General features: G+C 44.7%; 1 protein-coding gene across 1 annotated transcript in view; it reads right to left on the bottom strand.

Moving 5' to 3' along the window:
• Positions 1-25,074, bottom strand: part of Fgd6 (FYVE, RhoGEF and PH domain containing 6) — a 131,457-nt gene that overhangs the window by 49,163 nt on the left and 57,220 nt on the right. Inside the window, exons 4-8 of the mRNA XM_006988452.4 lie at positions 19,183-19,250; positions 19,066-19,096; positions 10,523-10,674; positions 7,598-7,754; positions 4,822-4,909 (exon numbers count right to left, since the gene is read on the bottom strand). Of these exons, the coding sequence (XP_006988514.1) occupies positions 4,822-4,909; positions 7,598-7,754; positions 10,523-10,674; positions 19,066-19,096; positions 19,183-19,250 (496 nt within the window). The remainder of the gene's footprint in view (positions 1-4,821; positions 4,910-7,597; positions 7,755-10,522; positions 10,675-19,065; positions 19,097-19,182; positions 19,251-25,074) is intronic.

The following is a 25,074-nucleotide window of genomic DNA, read 5'->3' as shown; positions in this document are numbered from 1 at the left end:
AAAAACCACACCACTTTTATTGAAAAAAAATTCTAATATAATATATAATATAGGTGGAGATTTTTAAAAAATCTGAAAAGGTCTCTGAGTCATTTCCAAATAACGTAAGATGAAAAAGGATTTGGCTTTTTATATTACTTACATATTTTTACATGGATAAGAAAGAGTACTTCAAAGGAAAAAGGCGACCCTTACAAAAATAAGAAGTGGCAAGATCCACGCAAATTTTAGGAGAGAGGAAGGGCACAGTGGGCGTCTGCGCAGTTGGACACAGCCTCAAAGAGGACGGTGAAGCCAACCTGCGGGGAAGGGCCATTTCTGCGCTGGCTGCCAGGCCCAGGTGTCTACTTGCTGAGGGATTAATGCATGAGTGAATGGAGCCTGGAAGAGCGTGCTTCAGCACACAGGGAGAAGCAGACCACGATTAGAGCGAAGGAGAATGAGATGTCAGTCAACCGGGCCTGTGAGCTGAGGTCTCTCTCTCTCCTCTCAACTTTTCTAGTAAGCACACTGAGTGCTCGGGAGAGAGCCCAGTGGCCCAATACTTGCAAAGCACACCTGAGGTACTGGGATCGATCCCCAGTACAAAAAGAAGTAAGTAAATTAAATAACAAATAAATAAACCCTCAGAATCTAATAAGCAGAATCAACACTTTTGGCTGAGATATGAAGCAATGCCTTGCTGGGTTATGTGGAGTGATATGGTGTGGCCAGCATGGAGTGGGTGGAAAAGCCCTGACCTGGATCCCAGCAGCAGCAGGAACCAAGGGACAGGAGATCCTAACAGGGAGTGAGACCGGGAAGGAGACAAGAGTCCTTCTGCAAGTGCCCAAGTCGATGGAAGCTTGCTTTCGACTTGAAACGTTAAGTAGTGGTCTATCCATACAGCACACATTCAAGGGGCTGCCAGGATTCTGAACTTCGAAGAAGGAGCACCTTGTCATTTCCTAAACCTCTCCGTTGGTTAAGTCTTTGATGACAGATGCAGACAGCTTCTTTCTTGGAGATGAGAAGGAAGCAGCAGAGGAACACCACTTCCATGTCCGCTTCCTTCCTGCCTGCTGCCTCCTAATTCCCATCAGTCCCAGCTCTAGGGATCCCAGTGCCCCACACTTAGGATAGGGCCTGACTGTAACTCATGAGTCTTGACTGGTCAATACAAAAGTAAAATTTAAAAGCATCCAGCACTCATTAAGTCAATCACTCGCTCTATGTTTCTTGGAACATTTCACTACATATTCATACAACCGCACGTATCCTCTTAGATCTTACTTTGAGCCGATCTTAAAAGACTACTGCCAAGAATTAATTAATTTATATATGCATTTATTTTAGTGGTGCTGGAGGATGCAAGTCATGGCCATGTGCTCCACTGGGGAGTCTACAAGGACTTTCACCAAGAATTTAGTTGGAATTTTTTTTTTTTTTCAAGACAGGGTTTCTCTGTGTAGCTTTGGTGTCTGTCCTGAATCTCACTCTGTAGACCAGGCTGACCTCTAACTCACAGAGATCCACCTGCCTCTGCCTCCCGAGTGCTGGGATTAAAGGCGTGTACCACCACTGTCCGGCTGGAATTTTTACTACAATGGAGAGAGAGAAAACCTCAGCAGAAACTGAAGTTCGCCCGCGGGAAAAAGGCACTGCATGCAGGAAAAGAGGAGAGCTAAGCAGTAGCCGAGCCACTGCCTCAGGGATTTCCACTCACTTTTCTCTAAAAAGAAAGAACGCGTCTTATCGGTCCTTCATCTATGCAATTCTCAGACTGCCTCTGCCAAGAAAAAGAGGCAAGAAAGAATCTCCTAAGTCAGCCAGGAATCCTCCCCTGCTCTGCCAAATACTCAGAAAGTGATCAATACCAGGAGCTGATTCAAAGAGAGGCTCACGCTTCCTTCCAGCTACCGTGACATTGGTGCATTTGAAATGAAAAGGTTGTTGGGAGGAGTGAGTTATTTGAACTTGTCTTCAAACATGGGACCCCGGTTAATTATCTAAATGGATACAGACTTAAGCCTTAACATCCAGACTGGAGAGATGGCTCAGCAGTTAACAGCATGTGTTGTTGCTCTTATTGAGGACCCAGGTTCAATTCCCAGCTCCCATATGGTGTGATTCACAACTATCCCTAACTCCAGCTACAGATCTGATGCCCGTTTCTGGCCTTGATGAGTACCAAGCAAGCATATAGTATACATACATACGTACATATATACATGCAAAAAGATTCCTACAAGTCCTAATATGAGTTCTAGGCCAGCTAGGTTCTTATATGGACTGTGTCTATAACTTTGAAATAAAATCAAAATGAAAATAATTACAGGAGACTAGTATAGTGGAATATGTCTATAATTCCAACATTCATTAGTCTGAAGCAGGAGGATTACAGTGAATGTGAAGCCAATCTGGGCCACATTCTAAGTACCAAGCTAGTCAGGACGACATGGCAAGAACTCGCTTCAAACAACATTTAAAATCAAAATTTAAGAACCTCCCCAACACACACACACACACACACACACACACACACACACACACACACACACACAAAATTTAAACCCTTAAAATTAAGTCCAATCTTGCATGATGTTGGTATTACAAACAATAAAACAATCTGTTTGCTTTGATTACAGACACATGCCACCATGCCCCGTTACGCATTGTTGGGGACTAAATCCAAGTTTTCAGACATACTAGCCCAGCCCTCTACCAACTCAGGTGCATCTCCAGCCCCAAATCTGTTTTAACTAATGAAGGAAGAGGCCACGACATGAATTTGGAAGACAGCAAGGAGGGGTACGTGGGAGGGCCTGGAGGGAGGAAAGGGAAGGGGAAAATGATGTAATTATAATCTCAAAAGTAAAAGAACAAACCGAGGGAAAAAAAGGTGTTCAAGAAGCCAGGCATGGGCTAGTGAGATAGCCCAGTTGATACCATCACTTGCTGCCCAGCCTGATGACCCGTGTAATCCACATGACCCACACGGCAAGGAGGAAACGGGCTCTTACAAGCTGTCCTCTGACCTCCACGTATGATGTGTTAGGGCATGCATGTACACACGTGAACCTCACACAACAACCAAACAAGTGAGCAAATGTCAGGAAAATAGATGTAAGAGCCAGGTATGGGGATGCATGCCTATAACTCACGCCAGCACTCCGGAGGCTGAGGCAGGACCAGAAGTAGTCTGAGGCAAGCTCTGTTGCCCCCACAATGAAACTGTGTCTTCCCAAGAAAAAGAAGACATACTACACAGTTTTAAAAACATGTCTTTCCCATTTCTCCACCCAAAACAACTTAGCACGCAGTATAAATTAAACAGGCAGGTTTTATTATGTAGACCAGCCACGGTACGGGAAGAAAAGATACCTTCTACACTTCATTTTCAGTGGCCGGATCCTTCCTTCTCAAATCTGAGCCACAGATGTCTTTAGCCACTAAAAACTCATTCTACCGCTGTGGAAATAGCCAATGCTATTCAACAGCTGGCTTATGACAGAGCTTTAGATTTATCTAGCGAAAACACTGTGTGTATCAGTACTTCCTCGTCCTGTGAATTAATAATCTCAGCCAAGAGCAGAGGAAAGAAAGCCAGGGCAGATGGGCAGGATATCCTCAAATTATCTGCTCTGCTTTATGTCATTCCAGAAAGAAATCGAGTGCCCGATGTGCAGCTGGAAACGCCAATTCAGCCCTTGACACACCTTGGCTGGCAGGGCCCAGGGTTGGAAGAAAAGGCCCTTCCATCCTCTCCCCTCACTACCAAGTGGGGAGGCCTGAGCTTCTGCGTCAAGGGAAATGGGCAAATGGGCTTTCCGGGTTCACATCCTCTTCTGCCAATCTTGGTTTAAGAGAACCTGACTAAGGAGAGAGCGTGCACACTATTTTTTCAAGGACCATAGTCACAGCCAAGTATCTCAAATTCTATTCACACCACACCACACATATCCACTATTGAGCTGTGGTGACATTTTAGTGATCTTATCCACTTTGACACAAAGTGTAGTGTGATTTTATATATATATATATATATATATAAATTTCTCTCCCTCTCCTCAATACACTTCAGCAAATCTCAGTAGACTTAACAGTATGTATCAGATTGCATGCTTGGTACTGACCTGATGTGTATTGGCTTTTATTAGGACGTCAAACCACTTAATCTTTGTAAACCTGTTATTTTGTCTATGAAAAAAATACCTTGTTGCTGTGTTTACCTGTTAGTATGGTAAGTTTTAAAGAACCAGGGAACAAAAGTACTTGAGTACATGTACCTCGATCCCAATAATACCTCGTATTCTCTTGTACACTAATCACAGAGGTCTAAAGTCTTGCAAATGATGGTCAGAAGACCCAAATAATAACAGTAAGGTTACTGTTACTATTGCTAAGAGTAGCTAATAGCAGAACTTACTGTATCCAAAGAATAATTCTAAAGATCATGCCCACAATTTAGCTCATTAATCACTCCTCGTAACAACAGAGGAAAGTAATTAGAGCCACCAGGACGGTGCTGTGCAAACATAACGAATGATTACAGACCCCGCTGCCCAAGTAGCTAAGAAAACGCCTCCTTGGGATTCATCGTTATTCAGGTCAAATGACAGAGGATGTGGACCAATTCGGTGAGAGAGGGTCAGAGCCGAGGCACAGCCTCCATGAATGCCAGGAGGCGAGAGTGTACCTAGGATGCTCAAAGAACTGGAGGCGGGTCAACTCCAGTGACCGAATTCGTCTGCCATGCAGTGGTTAGTGGGGAGACGGAAGAGGCGTGCCTGGGGAAGAGGGCAGTGAGGGTCAGCTGGCCGGTAGAATCGGGGGCCCCACCTGTCAGCAGCAGCCTGTACTGAGGGATCCTCTGAACTGGCTTCAGCAGGTAATGCTTCAGGGCCAGGCTGGCACACCGGGGGCTCATCTGAAGGGAGAGAGCATTCACAGTAAACCCACTGTCTTTTCAGCAGCCAAGAGCACAGGTGGAAGCTCTGAGGGGGTCACACTTTGGGACAGCCAGCAACGCGGGACGGGGATTCAGAGACGCTTCCTTCTGTAAGACACGGTGGCTGTACAGCAAGGCAGAGTGACTGGAGCCACCAAAGCCACCTCTCCGGTCGCCACCGCTCCTAAGAGCAGGGGTTCACAGCTTTCAGAGCGTGGTGCCCATAACTGCATTCCCTACTGGGGATGTCAGGGAACGTGTTCCAGGACAGTCCTAACTACAAACCCCAAGGAACCAATAAAGTAATACATGGCCCCCAAAATAAGGAAGCAGATCTAAAACTATTGGGGCTCAGAGTCAAACAATAACCACAGCCCTGTGGTCAATAAAGTCATTCACAGTAACAACAGTAGAATAGGGAGGGCTGCAGACATTGAAACTAAGAGCGGCCTTGCTACGTGCCCCTCTCTTAGAATAACGAAGAATGGAAAACATCTTTTTGGATGAGTAGTCCTCCAAGACAGCCAAGTCAACATGTATACACCTGGCTGCATAATATTTAATTTTTAGGGTGTGTGTGTAGACTAGAACCCAGGCCTTTGCAAATGCCAAGCACATGCACTGCTACGGGGTCATATCATGAGCCCTGGAACACTCAAACTTGTCCATAAAGCCATGTGATTGTCCTTAAAACTTTTTTCCTGAATATGTAAAACAGTGATCGCAGTCTCTTCCAGTGCAAGAGCTGACTGTCTGGTAGGATCAAAACGAGCATGGATGCATGCCCTTGCACTGCTTTGTGACACAGCTCTCTCTAAGCAGCTCAGGCTGGCCCTGAACTCGCTATGTTCTTGTCTCAACCTTCTGGTTGTTTACAGGAAATGCCATGATACCCAGCAGTGCCTCTTTTGATTTCCAGTGGTAGAGGAGAGGAAAGGAGGGAGGACTAGAAATTATTTTTTTAAGTCTGATTATTTGTCTGTTGTACAAATCAGTACAAGATAGAAACCAGCAACACTGTAATATTTTGGAAACTTTTCATTTCTCATTTTGTGTGGCTAGAATTTACTGAGCATTTTAGTTTCAAAACAAAGAAACAAACACTAAAACACTGTAAACCGATGGATAGAGGAAAATTAAACTAACTGCGAACAAGAGTGCAATGCCACTGCTCAGGAAGCGGAGGCAGGGGGATGATGGGGGTCCACCGCCAGCCCTGACCCAGTAACAGACTTGAGGCAAGTCTGGGGAACAATAGACAGTATCATTTCATCCCAATCAAATCAAGTGTACACCTCCAATCTTCCCGTCAAAACACAAAACTTTAGCTGACACATAAAATACAAAGTTGGAAACTTTGAGGCTAAAACTGCGTTGACTTACTTATGGAACAAAAATTGTGTTTCTTTCCACTACTGTGGGTGAAGGTGTCAGACAAAGGAAGAAAGGTGGGTAGAAATGAGAGATGTTCCTTTAGTATTCAAATTCATCAGAATAGGGGTGGTCAGGGCGGAAGAGGAGGACAAGTTAATGTTTAATGGCTATGGAATCTCGATTTTGCAAGGCTAAGTGTGTTTCAGAAGGATGGTTACACAATACTGTCCACATACTTCACACTGCAGAGTTATAGACTTAAAATGGCTAAGATTATAAATCTGTGGTGCGTACATTTTACCGTGGGCTTAAAAAATAAGATATTTCATTTGTCTATTTATAACTCGTGTGTGTGTGCCTTGCACACGTGTGCACATGTGTGTAGGTATTGGATGCACACATGATACACCATGCATGCTGAGGCCGGAGAACAACTTTTCAGACTGAGAGTCAATTCTCTCATCCCACATGTGGGAACTTGGGGACTGAACTCATGCGGCCAGGCTTGCCAGCAGTAACTTGACCCTCGGAGCTATCTTGTTAGTCCTGGTTTCGTCTTTGAGACTGGGATTCCTGTAGTCCACGCTGGCCTGAAGCTCACTGTGTGGCTGAGGATGGCCTTGAACGCCTTATCTTCCTGCCTCGGCTTCCCAAGTGCTGGAGCCCAGGCATGAGCAGCCATATGCAGCTGAGGAGACTTGAAAGTCAAGACTTTGAGGTCAGCCTGGCTACAGAGGGAAACCTTGCTTCAAACAAATTAACTAGCTGACCAACTCTCACCAAAATACTGTTTACCCAATCAAAACAGTACAACGTGCAGTAATAGATCTTCAGAATCAAATCATGGACTGTTCGAGTTTTCACTGGTTTGTTTGGTCAATTAATTTCTTCTATGATTTAGAAGAGATTTTACATATATATTTTTCAAGACAGGGTTTCTCTGTGTAGCTTTGTGCCTTTCCTGGAACTCACTCTGTAGACCAGGCTGGCCTCGAACTCACAGAGATCCGCCTGCCTCTGCCTCCCGAGTGCTGGGATTAAAGGCGTGTGCCACCACTGCCTGGCTCAAGAGATTATATTTTAACACATTTTTTTTTTCAGAGCTAAGGACCAAACCCAGGGCCTTGTGCTTGCTAGGGCAAGCGCTCTACCACTGAGCTAAATCCCCAACCCCATTTTAACAAACACATTTTTATTCAAAAGTTTTCCTTTCAATGACTATAAATGGTTAAGGCATAGAAAATGTAAGGGGAAAAAAAAAAAGTTCAATATCGTACGGCAGGCAGCAAATACCTCGAATTCTCTAACGACCGCAGCAAATCCTGGATTTTTCCTGCACTGCTCATCCAGCAGAGCTATGTTCTTATCGAACTCTTTGATGTATGTGGAGTACATCTTTAAGTACGGCCCCTTCTTTACGAAGATGTCAGCAATCCTTTGTTGTTCGGTCCTGCGGACAGGGGTATACAAAACCATGAGAGCACGGCCAGGCCATCAGCGCATCCTTTTACTTTTCCTCTTCTTGAAAACATACCCTAGATGCCTGCGCTTCGGCACTGCCCCGCCATGAACACACCTTGTCCAGACTCTGCCGGCCCTGACTGCCCCCCCCACTCCATTTCTGTCCTCTCTGTTCCATTCTTTAGAGCATCAAGAGCCCCCCTACAAAAAAGTATATCCTATTGTGTAACTTCCAGTGATGCCTTCTTTTCATGATTTATTTGTGTGTACATGCGTATGTGTATGGATGTGGGTATGGATGGTTGGATGTAGATGGTATTACTAAGCTACCCAGACTGGCCTTGAACTCACGACTATACTGCTTCAGCCTGTCTCCCGTTGTGACTACAGATGAGTGCCACTACCCCCAGCTCCAAGGACCTTCTTTTTGCACTTAGAATAAAAATAAATTCCATGCACACAAGGCCTACTGCTCCTTCCTGTCTGACCCAGGCCACGTTCTCTTCTCTTTTCCTGTTCTCAAAAGCTTCTTCATTTTCTCTGAATAAACAGAGTCCACCCTCACTGTGTGGCCTTTTACTGATGGGTCCCCAGGCCTAGAAATAGGGGGCCCTTGGAGTTTCCCCAAGGCCATGTCCTATGTCAGCTCACATGCTCCACATTTTGGGGTGAGGGTGGCTGAAATCCGAACACCTTACATGCGCTGGGCAAGCACTCTACTACAGGCTATATTCCTAGCCCATGTTCCACTTTCTTAGAGAACCGTCTCTGACAATCTAGTCTTCACTACGTAACCCAGCCTGTTATCAGTCTCTGCAAATTCGAAGTTATTTTTGTTGCCCCTGATTTTTCTTGCCTATTTTCCTGGCCCTTCTCCCCACTAAAATGTCTGTGCCATGAAGGCGAGGACCTCTGTATATTTTGTGTACTATGATATGCTTGTCGTATGTCCATTACCAACCAGCACAGTAGATAGTCAAACCTTGGACAATGAAATACTTGCTAGGCCTGGTGGCTCACACCTGTAATTCTAGTACTTGGGAGGGTGAGACAGGATTGCTCTGAGTACAAGATCAGCCTACACTATATAGTGGATCCCAAGCCAGGGCAGCTACAAAGAGAGACACTTGAACTTATTTCAAAACATCAGATGACTAAGGAGGCAGGCATGCTGCCGCCGCCATGTGGGGTGGTGGTAACCAGAAGGACATGGATTCCTTGACCACAGCTCTAACTAGCGTGTTTCTCATGGCTCTACACCCTCCCCCCCCCCCCCCCCCCGCCTTAAAAAAAAAAACCCTGCACTGCCAGCAGGCAGTGGACAGACCAAGAGGCACCTGTGGCCTCAGACCATGTCCTTCCTTACGGAGCAGAGCACGGTCTGCGTATGGCCTGGAGATCAAGGTGGAGAGTCAGTGCTGGCTAAGTGTGTCCTGTGACAGCAGAACAGAAGTGTCACTGTGGGAGGGGGCGCAGGGCCAAGGCTCTCCAGACCAACAAGGTGGCCTCTGCTTCCAAGTTCCCCTGGCAGAGAGATACCGCACACCAGCTTAACTATCTCAGTGGTACCAAGTGTCCCTCTGGGTCCTGACCTGGAGTTTCAAACTTCTGTTTTAGAAAGAGTGGCCCCTATCTGGCTAGTCCCAGAATTGAAAATACTGTAATTTCTCTAACAGTGGGGGCCTTAAATCGGTCTTACTCAGACCAACATGTACACTTTGATCTACATATGGAGTATTTGGTGCTCTGACGGCCCTAATACAAATATATATTTGAGCCCAGGGTTTCTTGTATGGTGGACAAACCATTAAGCTAAATCCCCAGGCCTCTTTTTATTTTGAAAATATTTATGGATTGACTCGATGATTGATGCTGAGCAGTGGGGCATGGTGTGAGGTCAGAGGACAATTGTGGGAATCAGGTGCCTCTTTTTACCGTGCAGGTTCCAAGGGTCAAACCCAGCTCCGTAGGTTAGGTGGCAAGCACCTTTACCCACTGATTCATCTTGCCAGCCTGTCTTTCACTTTTTGTTTTGAGACAGAGACTTGTTAAGTTGCCCATGCAACTCAATGAACTTGGGCTTGCAAGTGTCTGCTCTACCAGACCCAGCGAAAAGACTATTTTGATAGGAAATACCCTATCCAAAGACTTGAACTATTTTGTTAGCAATAAGTGAAACTTTTTCTATTAGTGAAGAGTTCTCTCTTTCATTAGTTAGGTCTGGTTCTCAGGAATGCTTTATATTTGAACACAGACCATCTATAGGTCCAAAACTTGAAGAATACTTTAGTATAAGCAAAAATATTTAAACCTCTTTATATTACTTATATAAATGTACCTATCATTAGGCTTTATAGCCAATTCATGATAATGCTAATTTAAAATTCTGTAAAGAAAAAAAGATAAAATATGTACAGAATTATTTTGGTAATGACAATTTATTTTCACTATTACCTTAACAAATTACAGACCAGATGAATCAGGAAGTGAAACTTTATCTCAATTAAAAAAAAAAAAAAAAAAAAAAAACCACAGAAAAAAGCAAAAGCTAAGTTGGCTGAGCATGGGCCTGCGCAAGCATTATCCAGCGTGCTAAGGTATGGCGGTCTAAAATATTCAATGTACAAATAACTGCCAAGAAAATTCAACATACGTAGCAATTCTACGTAAGGGACACCACTTTCTCCCTGGCAGGGTCTCTGTGGATTCGTCTAGTATTATATGCTTTGGGGAAGCCTGATTCTGTCCACGGCTTACCAGCTCAGCAGTCTTTCCTCCAGTTCCTTCAGGAGATCCCGGTTGAGTTCGTATAGCTGAGGCAGGTAGTACAAGATCTGGTTCAGGATCCGGTCCTCAATCACGGGCTTCCCAAGTTGCCTGGATGCATGGGCTACTGCATCCCGGAAATCCTAGGACAGCCAGGAGGAGGAAAGTCACTATACATACTCGTAACTAGATTGGAAGCTTTGTGCCTAGGCATCCTCTTCCCTACGATGATCTAAATCACAAAACTAATGAAACCCCAGGGCTAGGCTGCTGTCAGGGAAGTCTAAGAGACTCCCAAAACTAGAGGAGCTATCGTTATTACCCTAGGCTGCCTCCCAGAACTTGAAGTTAAGACCCTACTGCTGAAGACACCACACATTTGGACACAGAACTTGGAGGAATCATGCTGGAATTGATCTGGAAGCTTCCTCCCTGAAGACTAGCTCTCATACTATCTGCAGGTGCTATGCAAACTGCCAAGGGAGAAAACCAAGCATTAGTCTTATCCAGATGTGAAGTCTACAAGCTGTAACAATGACAGGCTAGACAAGACAGCTCCAGGGGCGCAACAGCGGTACTGTTGCTATCTTGGGGGTAACCAACACTGTCTAACTGGATTTAAGGCCCGTTCAACAGGAGGGAATTCACACCTGGGAGTATGTCAACCTAGCCACCTACCTGTGACTGGAGAGGCCACAGACCCTAGAGAAGAACATACTGTTGCCGTTTTTCTAAACTGCGATGTCTATTTTTGATTGTCAACTTGTCTACATAGGAAATTGACTAAAAATCCAAAGATAGAGGGCACCCTAGTAAGCGACTTTTGCTTAATTTGAAGTAGGAAGATCGACTTCTAATCTGGATCATGAAGACGGAAGGCACACCTTTAATCTGGGCCACACCATCCGGAAGCATACAAGGACATGGAAGAAGGAAGCTTTTGCTCTGCCTGCTTGTCCTCCACCTTGCCTGCAAGTCCATTCCTTCACTGGCATTACAACCTACTTCTTCAGATTCCAGCGTCTACTGAAGATCAGCTGGGATGTCCAGTCTTGTGGACTGAGCAACTTCTGGATTCTTGAACTTTCCATTCACAGCCATTGCTGGAGACACTTGCTAATCAGGATTCTAGATCTAAACCATTGCTTTTGGCTTATTGTGTTCCTTGGGCTAGCCTTGGCTTCTTCATTTGTTAAATAGGTACAATTGTTACATCATTAGCATTAGTACAGTACTAGTAATAAAGTCTAATTGGATGGTGCACATAACACTTTCTGCAATACATCTGGTACAGAGCCAACACGACACTCTAGGTCTTAATGCTCCTCTCGAGCCATCTCTCAGTAAGCTCACCATTTACACTTTAGAAACACATGGCATAGTCTTCATCTTCAGTTCTCTCCAGACTACTAGGGCTGTGTTTTAATGTAGGTCACCACCACCACCACCACCACCACCACCACCACCACCACCACCACCACCACCACCACACCCTAGCACTGCAGAGGAGGAGGAAAGGGTGGGGGAGGAGAAAGTACTGGCCTAGACTTCATTGTCCTCTGAGGGTGGGCCTCCAGATCTAAGCTAAACAATAGTGGAATAATCTCCCAGCTGTCCAAGGCTCCAAAGCAAAGGCCGTTCCTCCTCCGACCACTCGGTTACAAACCTAAGGCCGAACCAGAAGCTCTCTAGGCTTTCTCTTTACTTGCAACTGTCCTCCCTTCATGGATCAGCCAGGCAAATCAAATGGAAAGGGAGAGCATCTCCTCTGTTGATTCCTTCAACACCTGTCACAAGTTAATCAAGAGTATTTCTTACTTGCCCCAAACTCAAAAACCCTCACACATACCCTGGAAGAACAGGTTTCCTGCCCAAAAGCACAGTTAAGTTTCTTCGAAGAGCTGGGAATTCAGTCTCCTGCCTTCTGAATGCACCGAGCAACAGTCCCAGCTCTCTTCCATGTTTTCTTTGTTGGTTTTGAGACAGCCTTGCTGAGACCAGGCTGGCCTCGGGAATTCATAATCCTCCTGCCTCAACCTCTGGACGCCTGGGATTACAGACCTGCCATACAGACTCAAAGCTGCTATGTAGTAGCCAAGGACTGCTTTGAATTTCTGAGCCTCCTGCCTCTGCCTCAAGTGCTGAATAACAGGCCTGGACTAACTACCACACCCAGTTTATTAGGTGCTAAGGACTGGACCCAGGGCTTCCTGAATGCCAGGCAAGAACTCTACAACAGAGCTGCATGCCCAGCCACCTCACTTTCTTAACAAAAGCTAAAACCTTTTTTTTTTTTTTTTGGATGCAGAACTGGATCATTTTTATTACCCGAGTAGTCACATTAATCTAAAGGGGCACCTTATCTACACTAGCAACTGAAGAACCAACTTGTGTAACTAATTAGTAGAATATACAAGAATTTAGCTTGCAAATGCTCTCCTTTAGAAAACCACACAAGCAGCCCAGAAATCAAACTGAGAGCAGCCAGATTCCATCCCTGACAGCTTGCCTCAATCAGCTCTGGCATTTGCTAGGAGAAAAATGCAGCCACTTAATACTTCTGGAAGTCATTAGCTTGTCTACTATCAAGGAACGCTATGGAACACATTTGTGAATCCCATCCCAGACTGTAAAGATGTTCAAAGCTTAGCAGGTAAACAGCTACACGTTCTTCTACCGGTTTAGTGATCAATACAATTCCAATGCATGAGCTCCTGCTCAGTAAAGCAGTAAGCGTGCTCCTTTCTTCTTGCAAAATTAAGTGATGACTATGCTGGTCCCTTGGCAGTGAAATAACTTTTGTTTTCCAACTGGAAGGTATTTCCTCACCACGACAGTGACAGTGGGTGATAGCCACTAAGTAACTTCCGAGCCAGAATGACGGCTTCTGCCAGACTTCGCATTCCCTGTCTTCCGCCTGGGCCGGAAGGGGAACTAGTTTATTTAAGACACATCTAACAAAGACCAGCCAAACCCAAAGTGGGCCGACCGATGACATGGAGGCCCCCGTCACACACCTGGCAAGGCTTGATTTCTTTTTCTGAGACTGCTGGATACTTGGAACAGCTTTAGACGAACTGAAGCCCAATGATAGCGTTTGGAAAATTATGGTAGGAGCTCTAAATGAAACAGAAGGTTTATTTTGAACTTCAAAGAGAGCCAAAGAAAACCAGGTATGGCGACTTATGCACCTGTGTAAACCCAGCACTTGTGGGGGAATGGCCAAGGCAGGAGGATTGCTGTGTGTCTGAGGCTACATAGAGCTACACGGCATGACCCCGTCTCAAAAAGGAACAACACTTAATAAAGATTATAAGAACTTCAAGGGCTCGAATCTCTAAGACCCGCAGTTTTATGTTCTAAGCAGGCCTTTGATGGTGGTGCTCTGCTTTACTACAGTGGCCAGCCAGCTTCCTTATACCACGGACCTTTACCAAGAACCTCCCACCCCAGGGCCTGGCCCTGTTCCTCACCTGGCACCAGCTCCCAAGGAGTGGCAGATCACCCCACACACACACACACACACTCGCCCCTTCTTTTCTTCTTGGGAATCTTCTACCCACTGAATCTCACTTTGCTCCTTGGCTATGAACTCTGCCCTTGGAGTTTAATTCCAGTCTCTTGGCCACTGCAAAATCCTTTCAACAGCACTGGCACTGAACAGGGTCTGTCTCACTGTATGTTAAAATAAGTAATAATTAAAAAATAAATAAATAAAAGCCCGGTATGGTGGTTCATATGTCTGATCCCAGCACTTGAGAGGCAGAGGCAGAGCATAAGACCGTCCTGGTGTACGTAGTGAGCTCCATGACAGCCCGAGCTACATTATAGAAAGATCCTGTCTCAAAGACAAAAAAATGCTTTTAAATGTCACTTCATAATTATTTTCACCTGGGGGCTATCCCAGGCCTCTTGGGGGCTTTTTGAACACACAGTGTTCCCAGCTGGGAACACAGTGGAGTGCAGAACATGTGCTCAGCACACACAGAGTTCTAGGTTAAATCCCCAACAGCCAGCTCCCTCCAGTCTCAGACAAGGAATGCCAGAGCTCCGCCATGTGACCTACCAGCCAGGGTAACAGCCCCCACACAGCATGGCAGCCTCTAGGCTAAGACAACGAATGCCAGAGTTCCACCATGTAACCTACCAGCCAAACTAACAGCCCCCACACAGCACGGGCGGCCTCCAGTCTATTCCTTTCACTTCTTTGGCTCCATCCCCAAAAGCAATGCACTCTGACCTCAGAGCCAGATGCAACCAGTTCCACAGGAACTACAGATAATCTTAAACTTCGAGCTCCTCCTGAACCTCAGCCACTGCCAAAGTGGTACGATGGGAGGGGGGGAGCGACTTTTTTTTTTTTTTTTTTAAATAAAGAAGATGATTACAACATGTGCCCGGTTATTTTTCTAAATATCAACAGCCAGGAGAATTTGGGAAAATGTGACGTCATCTTTAAGAGCCACAAAACTATTTTGGGCCAAAGCAGCTAAATTCACCAAAACTCCCTTTAACTACACCAATGCAGATCCAAGTGATGCTTCTGCAATGAGACCCAGAGCTTATTCCTGCCCTCCGGCTTCTGTTAACAAGCCGGGCCGGGTAGCTCAGTGGAAGAGCACTAGCTTAGACTGTGTGAGGCCCAGGGTTCGAAAACCAGCACTGGAAAGGAGAGCAGGGTGAGGAGACAGAGACTGCACAATTACATTTTGGGGCGGGAGATGGGCTACAGTGTTCGGCAAACTGCAGGTATTACTAAAATCAAAAACACACAACACGAATTCTAATAAAAACCTACCAAAGGGTCTGTATGCAAAGTCAAATCACCTACAATGACATTCACTAAATGCATGTTCAAGTTGGAATTTTAGAGATCTAAATAAAGCACATCACAATATTAGTCTTACTACCTTTCCCCCAACATCCCCTAGTAAGAACTAGAGTAACTCCAGCTCTTTACCATAGCAACGTGCTCACTCAGCCCACTGTGATCACTTGGGGGGACCTAAGCAAAAATCAATGCAAATAAGAAGAACTTCTCGGAACATCTGGCGCACTGAAGCTCTAACAGATGGCCTTGTCTAGAGAGTCCAACTTTTATCTCCAGCACCAGAGGGGAGTGTGGGACTTAATTACCAGCTGTCCTAAGCAGCACACTTGACCTTGAGGCATTGTTTAACCACTATCGTGAGCCCCGGGAATTACAAAGCACACATGGACACAGGGACAGGCAGGGAAGCTCACAGTCTGTACAAATCACTTAGAGAAAAGCAAGGCGGCTGCTGTGGCCAAAGGCTTGTGATAAATATGCAAAATAAGAGAGAGACTGTGAAGTACAAGTAAAGGGGGAGTCCCCATGTCAACCATGTCACTTCGGTTTGGGCTCCTTTGCTGAGCCAGAGTCTTATTATATAACCCAGAGTGGCCTTAAATTCACGCCTCAGCCTCCCCAGTGCCGGGGATTATGGGGGTGTACCGTCATGCTTTGCTGACTTGGTTTTTAAAATGAAAATATTTTTCCAGGTGAAATGATCCCTCCTTTTCTGTATGCAAAAGTCAGGTTGTGAATAATCATCAATGCATTCAATGCAAAACGTACTTGAAACCAACTGTTTATAGCATGTTTCCAACCCTCTTTAATAGCATTCATATGTAATGTTCACACACACAAAAAAATCTAAGTAACAAGATCCAGCTTCATTTTTATCTTTCTAAGATGAAAAACTAGAGTTTCTCTGGTTTCCTAGGCAGCTGAAAAAAATTATGTAAGCAACAAATATGCCCAAGGATACACTACATCCTACAGATACACTATAAATAGCAATGGTTAGGATTGAAAGCAAACATTTTAAATTTTTACACCAAGAACTCACATGGACCAGACTTCAAAGTCTGGCTTTGACATTTAGTACCTGGCTACTTTCTTCATTTAAAACAAACAAACAACCCCCCCCCCAAAAAAAAAAACAATTTTTAGGGATGTTATAAGGCCAAATATAAATAATTTGTATGACATAGTTATATAATATACTAAAAGGTACATAAATTACACTCATTAAAAGGCCATTAACTTAAAAAGATTTGGTAATTAAAAAAAAAAATCACACGAACATCACTTAGTACTACCCACAAGCCTTTGGGAGCTGAGAAGCAAGGATCTGAAAGAGCGCCACAGAGAGAAGGAGATACCAACCCAAGGTGGTGAAGACAGAAGCCAGATAAATGTGCTCTTAATTAAAGTCTTAACAGGAACAGAACTGCTCGAAAATGAAGGTAGTAGCTGTGTTAACAGGAGCTAAAGAGGGGACAATGAACTGGTATTTAAAATGTCCAGGTGACTCACAGGACTCGGGACAGAATGACGATTTTAAGACGGGGGGGGGGGGGGGGGGGGAGGACGGGGGGACTGGGGACACCTATTCAGTTTATGATGCACTTATAAAACTAAATGAAGCTGGGTGGTAGTGATGTACACTTTTAATCCCAGCACTCAGGAGGCAGAGACAGGCAGATCTCTGAGTTCAAGGCCAGCCTGGTCTACAGAGCAAGTTCCAGTATAGCCAGTGCTACACAGAGAAAACCTGTCTCAAAAAAACAAAAAACAAACAAACTAAAACAAGACAAAACAAAACAAAAAACCCATTCTATTTGGCATTAGATATCAGTATCTCCAAGTGGCCTTGGGTCTAGCTTCCTAGGTTTATTGAGAGTCTAGGTGTTGGTTAGTTTCTGTTGTCAACTACATAATCTAGAGTCCCCTGGGACAAAGAAACCTTAATTAAGGCACTGCCTGATCAGTTGGCCTGTGGCCATGTCCATGCGAAACTGTCTTGACTGATGACTGACTGAACACATCACAGCCCACTACGGGCAGCACCATTCCTAGGCGGATGGGTGTGGGCTACAGAGGAAAGCTGGCTGAACACGAGCTAGATTGTGTGTGAGCCAATGACAGTTCCTCCACGGGTCCTACCTGGGGATCCTGCCCTGACTTCCCTCAACGATGGATTTTTAAGCTGGAAGTGTAAGCCAAAGAAACTCTTTCCTCCCCATCTTGCTTTGGGTCACAGTGTTTTATCACAAGAAATATTCTATCAGATTGCTGTCCAGTGTGGTGGCTCAAAACTGTAATTGGCAGTCTGGAGGCTGAGGCAGGAGGATCACTACACCTCTGAGGCAGGGACAGGCTAAGGTGACACTCTATTTTAACAGAGAGGGAGGGAAAAAGACAGATGGTGAACGAGAGTGAAAGTGAGAGAAGAGGAGGGCTAGAGGGACAGTGGGGGAGGAGATGGGGGGGAAAAGAGACAGACACAGACTATCAAGTTCTCAAGGGAAGGTGTGTCTTCCAATAGCTAGAACTATTGGACTTAGTGGCACACACGTGAGGGATGTTTGCAGTTGTTTTCTCTTTTTACTTTTTGGGGGCCCACCACTCAGCTCCCAAATAAACACATGAAGATTTATCCTTATTTATAAATGCCTGGCCCTAGCTTGGCTTGTTTCTAGCCAGCTTTGTTAACTTAAATGATCCCATCTACCTTTTCCCTCTGGGCTCCTACCATTCTCTCACTTCTGTAAATCTTACTCTTCCTCTGCGGCTTGCTCTGTAGCTGGGTGGCTGGCCCCTGAAGTCCTTCTCTCCTCCTTTTTCTCACTCTTCCCTTCTTTTCTTTTTCTCCTTTTATTTATTCTCTCTGCCTGGTAGCCCCACCTATCGGCTGTTCAGCTCTTTATCAGACCAATCAGGTGTTTTAGACAGGCAAAGTAGCACAGCTTCACAGAGTTACATAGATATAACAAAAAGAATGCAACACATCTGTACATCATTAAACAAATATTCCACAGCATAAACAAATATAACACATCTTAAACTAATATTCCACAACAGATGTTTGGGATATCTTGCCAAAAAATAATCAAAACGGGGTAACACTAACAGCACTTTAACTTCCAGTGCACATGGAATCTTGTAAAAACTTGCAAGGACAGAAGTGTGCAAGAGGAAGAATGAGTATGTGGTCGGATACATACAGTGGTTTCCTGACAGGTCCACTCAGGCTGACAATTATAAACAAGTTAGCTACGGCTGTCTCAAGTGTCTCTGTTTCTGGGAACTATTTAGATTAGAGAAGAAATGCCCCCAAAAGACACATCATCATTATGGGTGCTGGGGATGTAGTTTGGGGAGAAAAAGGGGAGAGAGAAGAGAGGGGGAGAAAAATCAGGAAGAAGAAGCAGGGCAAGAGGAGGAAAAAGGAAGAGGAAGCAGCATCAGCAGCTGTCACAGCTCATTCGTTATGAAGATGTATTTTCAGAAATCATCTAGTTATGTCTGGATGTAAAATCTCTATTATATACATAAAAGTCATAAATAGATAAGTATGTAAAATTCTATTATAAATTTAAAATATAACCAAGCACTAGAGAGCATATGGGTATAATTTGTTAGCTGTGCTAAGAACCTTTAGGGTAGGAAAAGGACAGGACCTGGGATAATCTCAGATTTGAGAAACATATTCGCAGATACTTACAATATGCAAAAGTTTTAACACATCCACAAACCTGTAAAAAAAAAAAAAAAGCAATGAGAAATTTTTAATAAGCCAACTGGGAAGAAGAGTCTTCTGAACTGTTAAGTTGGTACCTACACTTTCTCAGAGCTCATGATCTCCTTGGCAATGTGATGGACTTTGCTTTTCATCCCAGTGTCTTCATCCTGAAGATAAAGAGTGCATTGAGAAAGCATGAATGCATAAACATGGGATCAGCCATGATATGAGCTAGTTAGACATGCATTTTCATCCTGGTCCTTGGGTTTTCCTATAAGCACACAATTCACACTACACAATACTGCTGTGGGACGGTCTGTATGTCAAATTGCTCTGATTGGTCAATAAATAAAACACTGGTTGGCCAGTGGCCAGGCAGGAAGTAGGTGGGACAAGGAGAGAGGAGAATTCTGGGAAGCGGAAGGCTGAGGCGGAAAGACACTGCAGTTGCCGCCATGACCAGCAGCATGTGAAGACGCCGGTAAGCCACCAGCCATGTGGCAAGGCATAGATTTATGGAAATGGATTAATTTAAGCTATAAGCACAGTTAGCAAGAAGCCTGCCACGGCCATACAGTTTATAAGTGATATAAGCGTCTGAGTGATTATTTTATATGTGGATTGTGGGACTGCGGGGCTTGGGGAACCTGGAGAGAAGCCCTCCGGCAACACAATACCTAAAGGCAAACATGGAGGTTAATTAAATAAGATGACACACCGTGATAGAGAGAAATCAGGAATGGAATTGGGGGACAGGTGCCTTTAATCTTAGCACTTAGAGATAAATCTCTAAGAGATTTAGGCCAGCCTGGTCTACACAATGAGTTCCAGACCAGCCAGGGCTACATATTGAGAGCCCCCAATCATCAATCAATCAGTCAATCAATCAGATAGCACAAACAGTTCAACATGGAAATGTCACATCCTACAAAGAAAACACCTATGCGTATCACAAGAAACCCAGGGTAGACGGGGGGGGGGGGGGGGGGGGGGGGGGGCTGGGGGGGGGGGCTGGGGGGGGTTCTAGGCCAACTTTGACACTACAAGACTAAATGAAAAATAAATAAAAATAAAAGTACTCTTGATAATGCATGAAGATGTGTATGAAGAACTATTAATGGGTTGTGTAAGTCAAATCACTGTAATTCTATAAGTACAGTTAATCAGGGCTTGTCATGACAGTATATATCTGGCATCATCCCAAGGACATCTTTTAATTATTTCTCTGTGTGAACATTACATGCCCCAGCGAGGACACAAACTGCCCATGTCTGGGGGAAAAATGAAGATGACTTGGAAAGCGCTTTTGACATTTAGGTGAGCTTACTGTTGTTTGCAGGGGACAGACAGAAGACATTTCTCTTTCTATTCTCTGAAAGATCTGAAAACACAGTTCCTTCGTGAAGAGGAATAAACAGTAAGTCAGGAACAAGCAATGAAAACATTTCCTTGAGATGAAATGACAGCTGGAACCAGGCTGGGGATATAACTTAACAGTACAAGTTTGCTCAGCACACCCAGGGCCTTAACCCCCGAGCAGAGCACACATGGACGTGCTCATGAGCCAACACACACACACACACACACACACACATAAATTAAAATTAAAGAGTGATTTCAGTGACTATGAAAAGGGAGAAGCTCCGATGCTTCTGTAGAAAAGCATCAGGCTCCATTTCCTAAAGTTTCTTTCTTTTTTTTTTTCATTCTTGTTGCTTTGTTGTTTGTGTTCTTTCCAGCACTGGCAGCACCAAGATGGTTACTTTGTGCCGCCTCAAGAACTAGCGGGCAAGGAAATGCATAAAAAGTCACCATGGCAATCCGCTGGCCATTCATTAACAGAATGCTACTGGGGCCTGGTGGGGGATGTGTTCATCAGTGGCTCTCAGCAGCGGCCTTCTCGCCACTGAAAAGGTGCACCATCCCCGCGGATCCACTTAGCACTGGGACACTGCAGACGATTATCTTAGTCCTTCATTTTTTAAAATTTTCTGTGGTGCTGGGTATCAAATAAAAAGGGCCAACAGCATGCTAGGCAAGTGCTCTACCACTGAACTACACTCAAGCCCTTTCTTAGTCCTTAAATTGGTTTTCATAGGGCTCCAGAATTTCCATGTCAAAACAGAGATATAAAATAAATGCAGTTTTAAAATGAGTCAACTCTCTGGAAGAATGCATTTTAATGATAGTTGAAATGTGTGGCTGCTTGTATTCTGTACGTACTTTAGAGTCCTTTTATCTACTTAGCTAAGCATAGCCCCATGAGTCAAGTGGGTAATAATTCTTCAATTTTCATTTCAATTTGTTTTGTTTCATTTTGAGACAGGGCTTTGCAGTAGCCCAAGCTGGCCTCAACTCACAGTCTTCCTAGTTCAGCCTCCTGAGTTCGGGGATATAGGCATAATTACACCTCAAAAGGTTTATATATTTTGTTCAAAATGTTCTTCAATATGTTTAGATTCTGAATTTTGTCTGTTTGCTACAGTGCTAAGGACTGAGCTAAGAGATTTGCACATGCTAGGTAAGAGCTCTATCTGGGAGTTTACACACTCAGCCCCCAGGAATCCAGACATATATTTATTGACTTCCTTATTTATTTTAATGTGTATGTGTGAGTGTGTGTGCACCAAGCATATGTAGGAACCACTCCAGAAAATGGCACTGGATCCCCTGGAACTGGAGTCAAGAGACAGTTGTGAGCTGCCATGTGGGTGCTTGGAACCGAACCAGTGTCCACACAAAAGCAGTAAGTAAGCACTCCTAACCACTGAGCCACCTCCCCAGCTCCGGGAAATTCTTTTTAAATTGCAGTCATTCCTGTGCTCATGTTAAGTTAGAAATACAGGGGAGATCTTTGCTTTTATGTTCATTTTAAAAACTGCTTTGGGCCGGGCGATGGTGGCGCACGCCTTTAATCCCAGCACTCGGGAGGCAGAGGCAGGTGGATCTCTGTGAGTTCGAGGCCATCCTGGGCTACCAAGTGATTTCCAGGAAAGGCGCGAAGCTACACAGAGAAACCCTGTCTCGAAACCCCCTCCCCCCCAAAAAAAAAAACTGCTTTGGAGAGCATTAGATCACAAATAGTAGTTCTGGTCCTAAGGATGAATACGTTCAGATACAGCAAATATATACTCGAAGAGCAGAAGACTCACTGACTACAGAGACTGAAAGCTGATTACTAGGAGTTGGGGGGTGGGGGGTTATGATCAAGAGAAGAGGCTAGCCCAGCATGCTTGAGGTCCCGCCTTTGATCCTCAGCAATACACCTAAACACGGAGTGAAGTGAAAAGAAAATCCAGATTTCCAATTATTCCCCTAAAAAGTATTGTATCGTTGTCTCACGGGACCTGGAGATGGCTCCACTAGTTAAGTGCTTACTAGGAGCTACGCAAGCTTGAAGATAGTTTAAAAAAAAAACATAAAGGCCAGGTGTGGCACTGACCCGAGCATGCGTGGAGACACGAGGAGCCCTGAGTTTGCTGTCCAGCTGTCTAGCTACAATACTGAGCACAAAGCAGCTTCAGTGAAAGACCATTCCCCCAAACAGGAGAAGAGCAATTAAGAAAGACATCTAAGCCCAGCAGCAGCGGCAGCGCACGCCTTTAATTCCAGCCCTCGGGAGGCAGAGGCAGGAGGATCTCTGTGAGTTCGAGGCCAGCCTGGTCTACAAAGTGAGTTTCTGGAAAGGCTCCAAAGCTACACAGAGAAACCCTGTCTCAAAAAAAAAAAAAAAAAAAACAAACGAACGAAAAGAAAGACATTTGACATCTTGGGTCTCCATAGACAAATACATATATGTACACACAGAAACACACACACACACAAAATGTATAAATTTTAAAATCATGGTATTAAATAATGCATCATTTTCAACTTCTGGTAGTAACCCTAACACATTTTCCCAACATTCACTGCTAAGCACACACCCAATATAATTAATTACTTTCCAATACTCTGGTTTCTCTTCAGATCATATAAATCTTTCACCTTTTATTAATTACTTTCCTATCAAGACGTGACAAATCCAAACATTCTACAATATTTACATTAAATATTCTTTTTGTGAAATGTAACACTAACCACTAACTTTTTCTTTTTGAGGCAGAGACTCATGCAGCTCAGGCTGGACTCAAATCTGTTGTATGGCAGACCGGACGTAAACTCCTGGCCCTCTTGCCTGTACTTCCTGAGGGCTGGGATTGCAGGCGGGGGTCACGGCAACTGCTCCTCTTGCGGTTTGCCTGTACCTGTCCCTCCCGTGGTTTCTTTTATTGCAGAAAAGTTTGCATGCAATGCCAAGAAACTCTTCTACTGATATAGACGGCTCCACCAAAAATATTCAGAGAAGGCTGTAACCCAACTATTTACGGGAAGAGTCTTTAAATGGCAAATGTTTTGCCTGTCAAAACACCTGAGAAGAGGGCACCTCAACTGAGAAACTGCCTGTAAGCCTGTGATATTACCTGTGGAGCATTCCCTTGATTGCTAATGTATGTACAAGAGCTCAGCCCACAGTGGGCAGTAAGTACTCTCCTTGGACAGGTGATCCTGGGCAGCAGAAGATAGCTGAAGGTGAGCCTGGAACGGAGCAAGTAAGCAGCATGCCCTGGGGGTCTCTGCTTCAGTTCTGGCCTCCAGGTTCCTACCTTGACTATCAGAGCTTTGGCTTCCCTCAAGGACGGACCGTATCCTGGAAGCCAAAGAAACCCTTTCCCGTCCCACGGTGCTTTTGGCTATGCTATCTATCCCAGCAACAAAGACCAAACCAGGACGACTGACTACTGACTCAGAGTGCATGAAAATGCAGTCTAATGAGCGTGTTGCTCTCCATCTCCACTGCTAACGGGGTCTGTCTTCTGCCCCGCTAACATCCACTTTTCTAAAGCGGGTTCCGGAATGGTCAAGACGAACGCGTGTGTAAGTTCCGTTCAACTCAGCTCCGACCACTCGCCTTCTACTACATTTTTAAGCAGAAGGACAGAGACATGGCTAACACTCCTCGGGAGACACAGTCTGACCTTGCAGACCAGATCTCAGGCACGCACTAATGGGAGGGGAATGCATATGTGTTTGCACACATGTACCCGTGGATAACCGATATTCTGAATATTTCCCATCAATGCGTTTCTAATCACATTATGCATTTCTCCTTATGCCTGTTACTATAAGGTTAATGCTAATGAAATACAGAATGTAGTTTTAAAATTAGAAATTCACTAAAGGCCTAGGAGTATAGTTCAGTGATGCATAGAAAGTTTGGGGAGACCCTGCATTTGATCCCTGGCACTATTCCCACCCCCTCAACCCCCACCCCACATATATAAACCACCAAATCAAGAAGGTGTGGACTAGAGAGATGGCTCAGCAGTAAAAAGCACTTGCTGGCCAGGTACAGTGGCGCACACCTTTAATCCCAGCAGGCAGGAGGCAGGGACAGTCAGATCTCTGTGAGTTTGTGATCAGCCTAGTCTCCATAAAGAGTTCTGGATCAGCCAGGGCTACACAGAAAGACCCAGTCTGAAGCAAGCAAACGATACTTGCTGTTCCGGTACAGAATCGGGGTCTAATTCCCAGTACCCACATGGCAGCCCACAACCATTGTAAGACCGTTCCCAGGAGATCCAGTGTCCTCGCTGCTTTCACAGGCATCAGGGAAAACACTCAGACATATAAAATAAAGCTTTCTTTTCAGGAATAATTATTTTGGCATTTGCCTTATTTCTTTTCCTCCTCTTAGCACTGGGGCTCTATTCCCTGCTCAGAGCCTTGTTCTACTGAGCCTGAATCAGCCAGAACCATGCAGAGTGGGACCCTCCATATTATGCAGATACACCATCCCTAGGCAGACAGCATGCTTCTACCACAGCGAATGACAAAATTACAGACTAGAAAACGTGTTTATACATCATAATTCTGAAAAAGGACTAGTATCCAGAATACACACACACACACACACACACACACACACACACACACCCCTCTGATAACCAT

Source organism: Peromyscus maniculatus, chromosome 18 (assembly GCF_049852395.1).
Source record: "Peromyscus maniculatus bairdii isolate BWxNUB_F1_BW_parent chromosome 18, HU_Pman_BW_mat_3.1, whole genome shotgun sequence".
Taxonomy (NCBI): domain Eukaryota; kingdom Metazoa; phylum Chordata; class Mammalia; order Rodentia; family Cricetidae; genus Peromyscus; species Peromyscus maniculatus.
The sequence above is the reverse complement of the archived record's forward strand: the minus strand, read 5'-3'. Positions and strand labels throughout refer to the sequence as shown.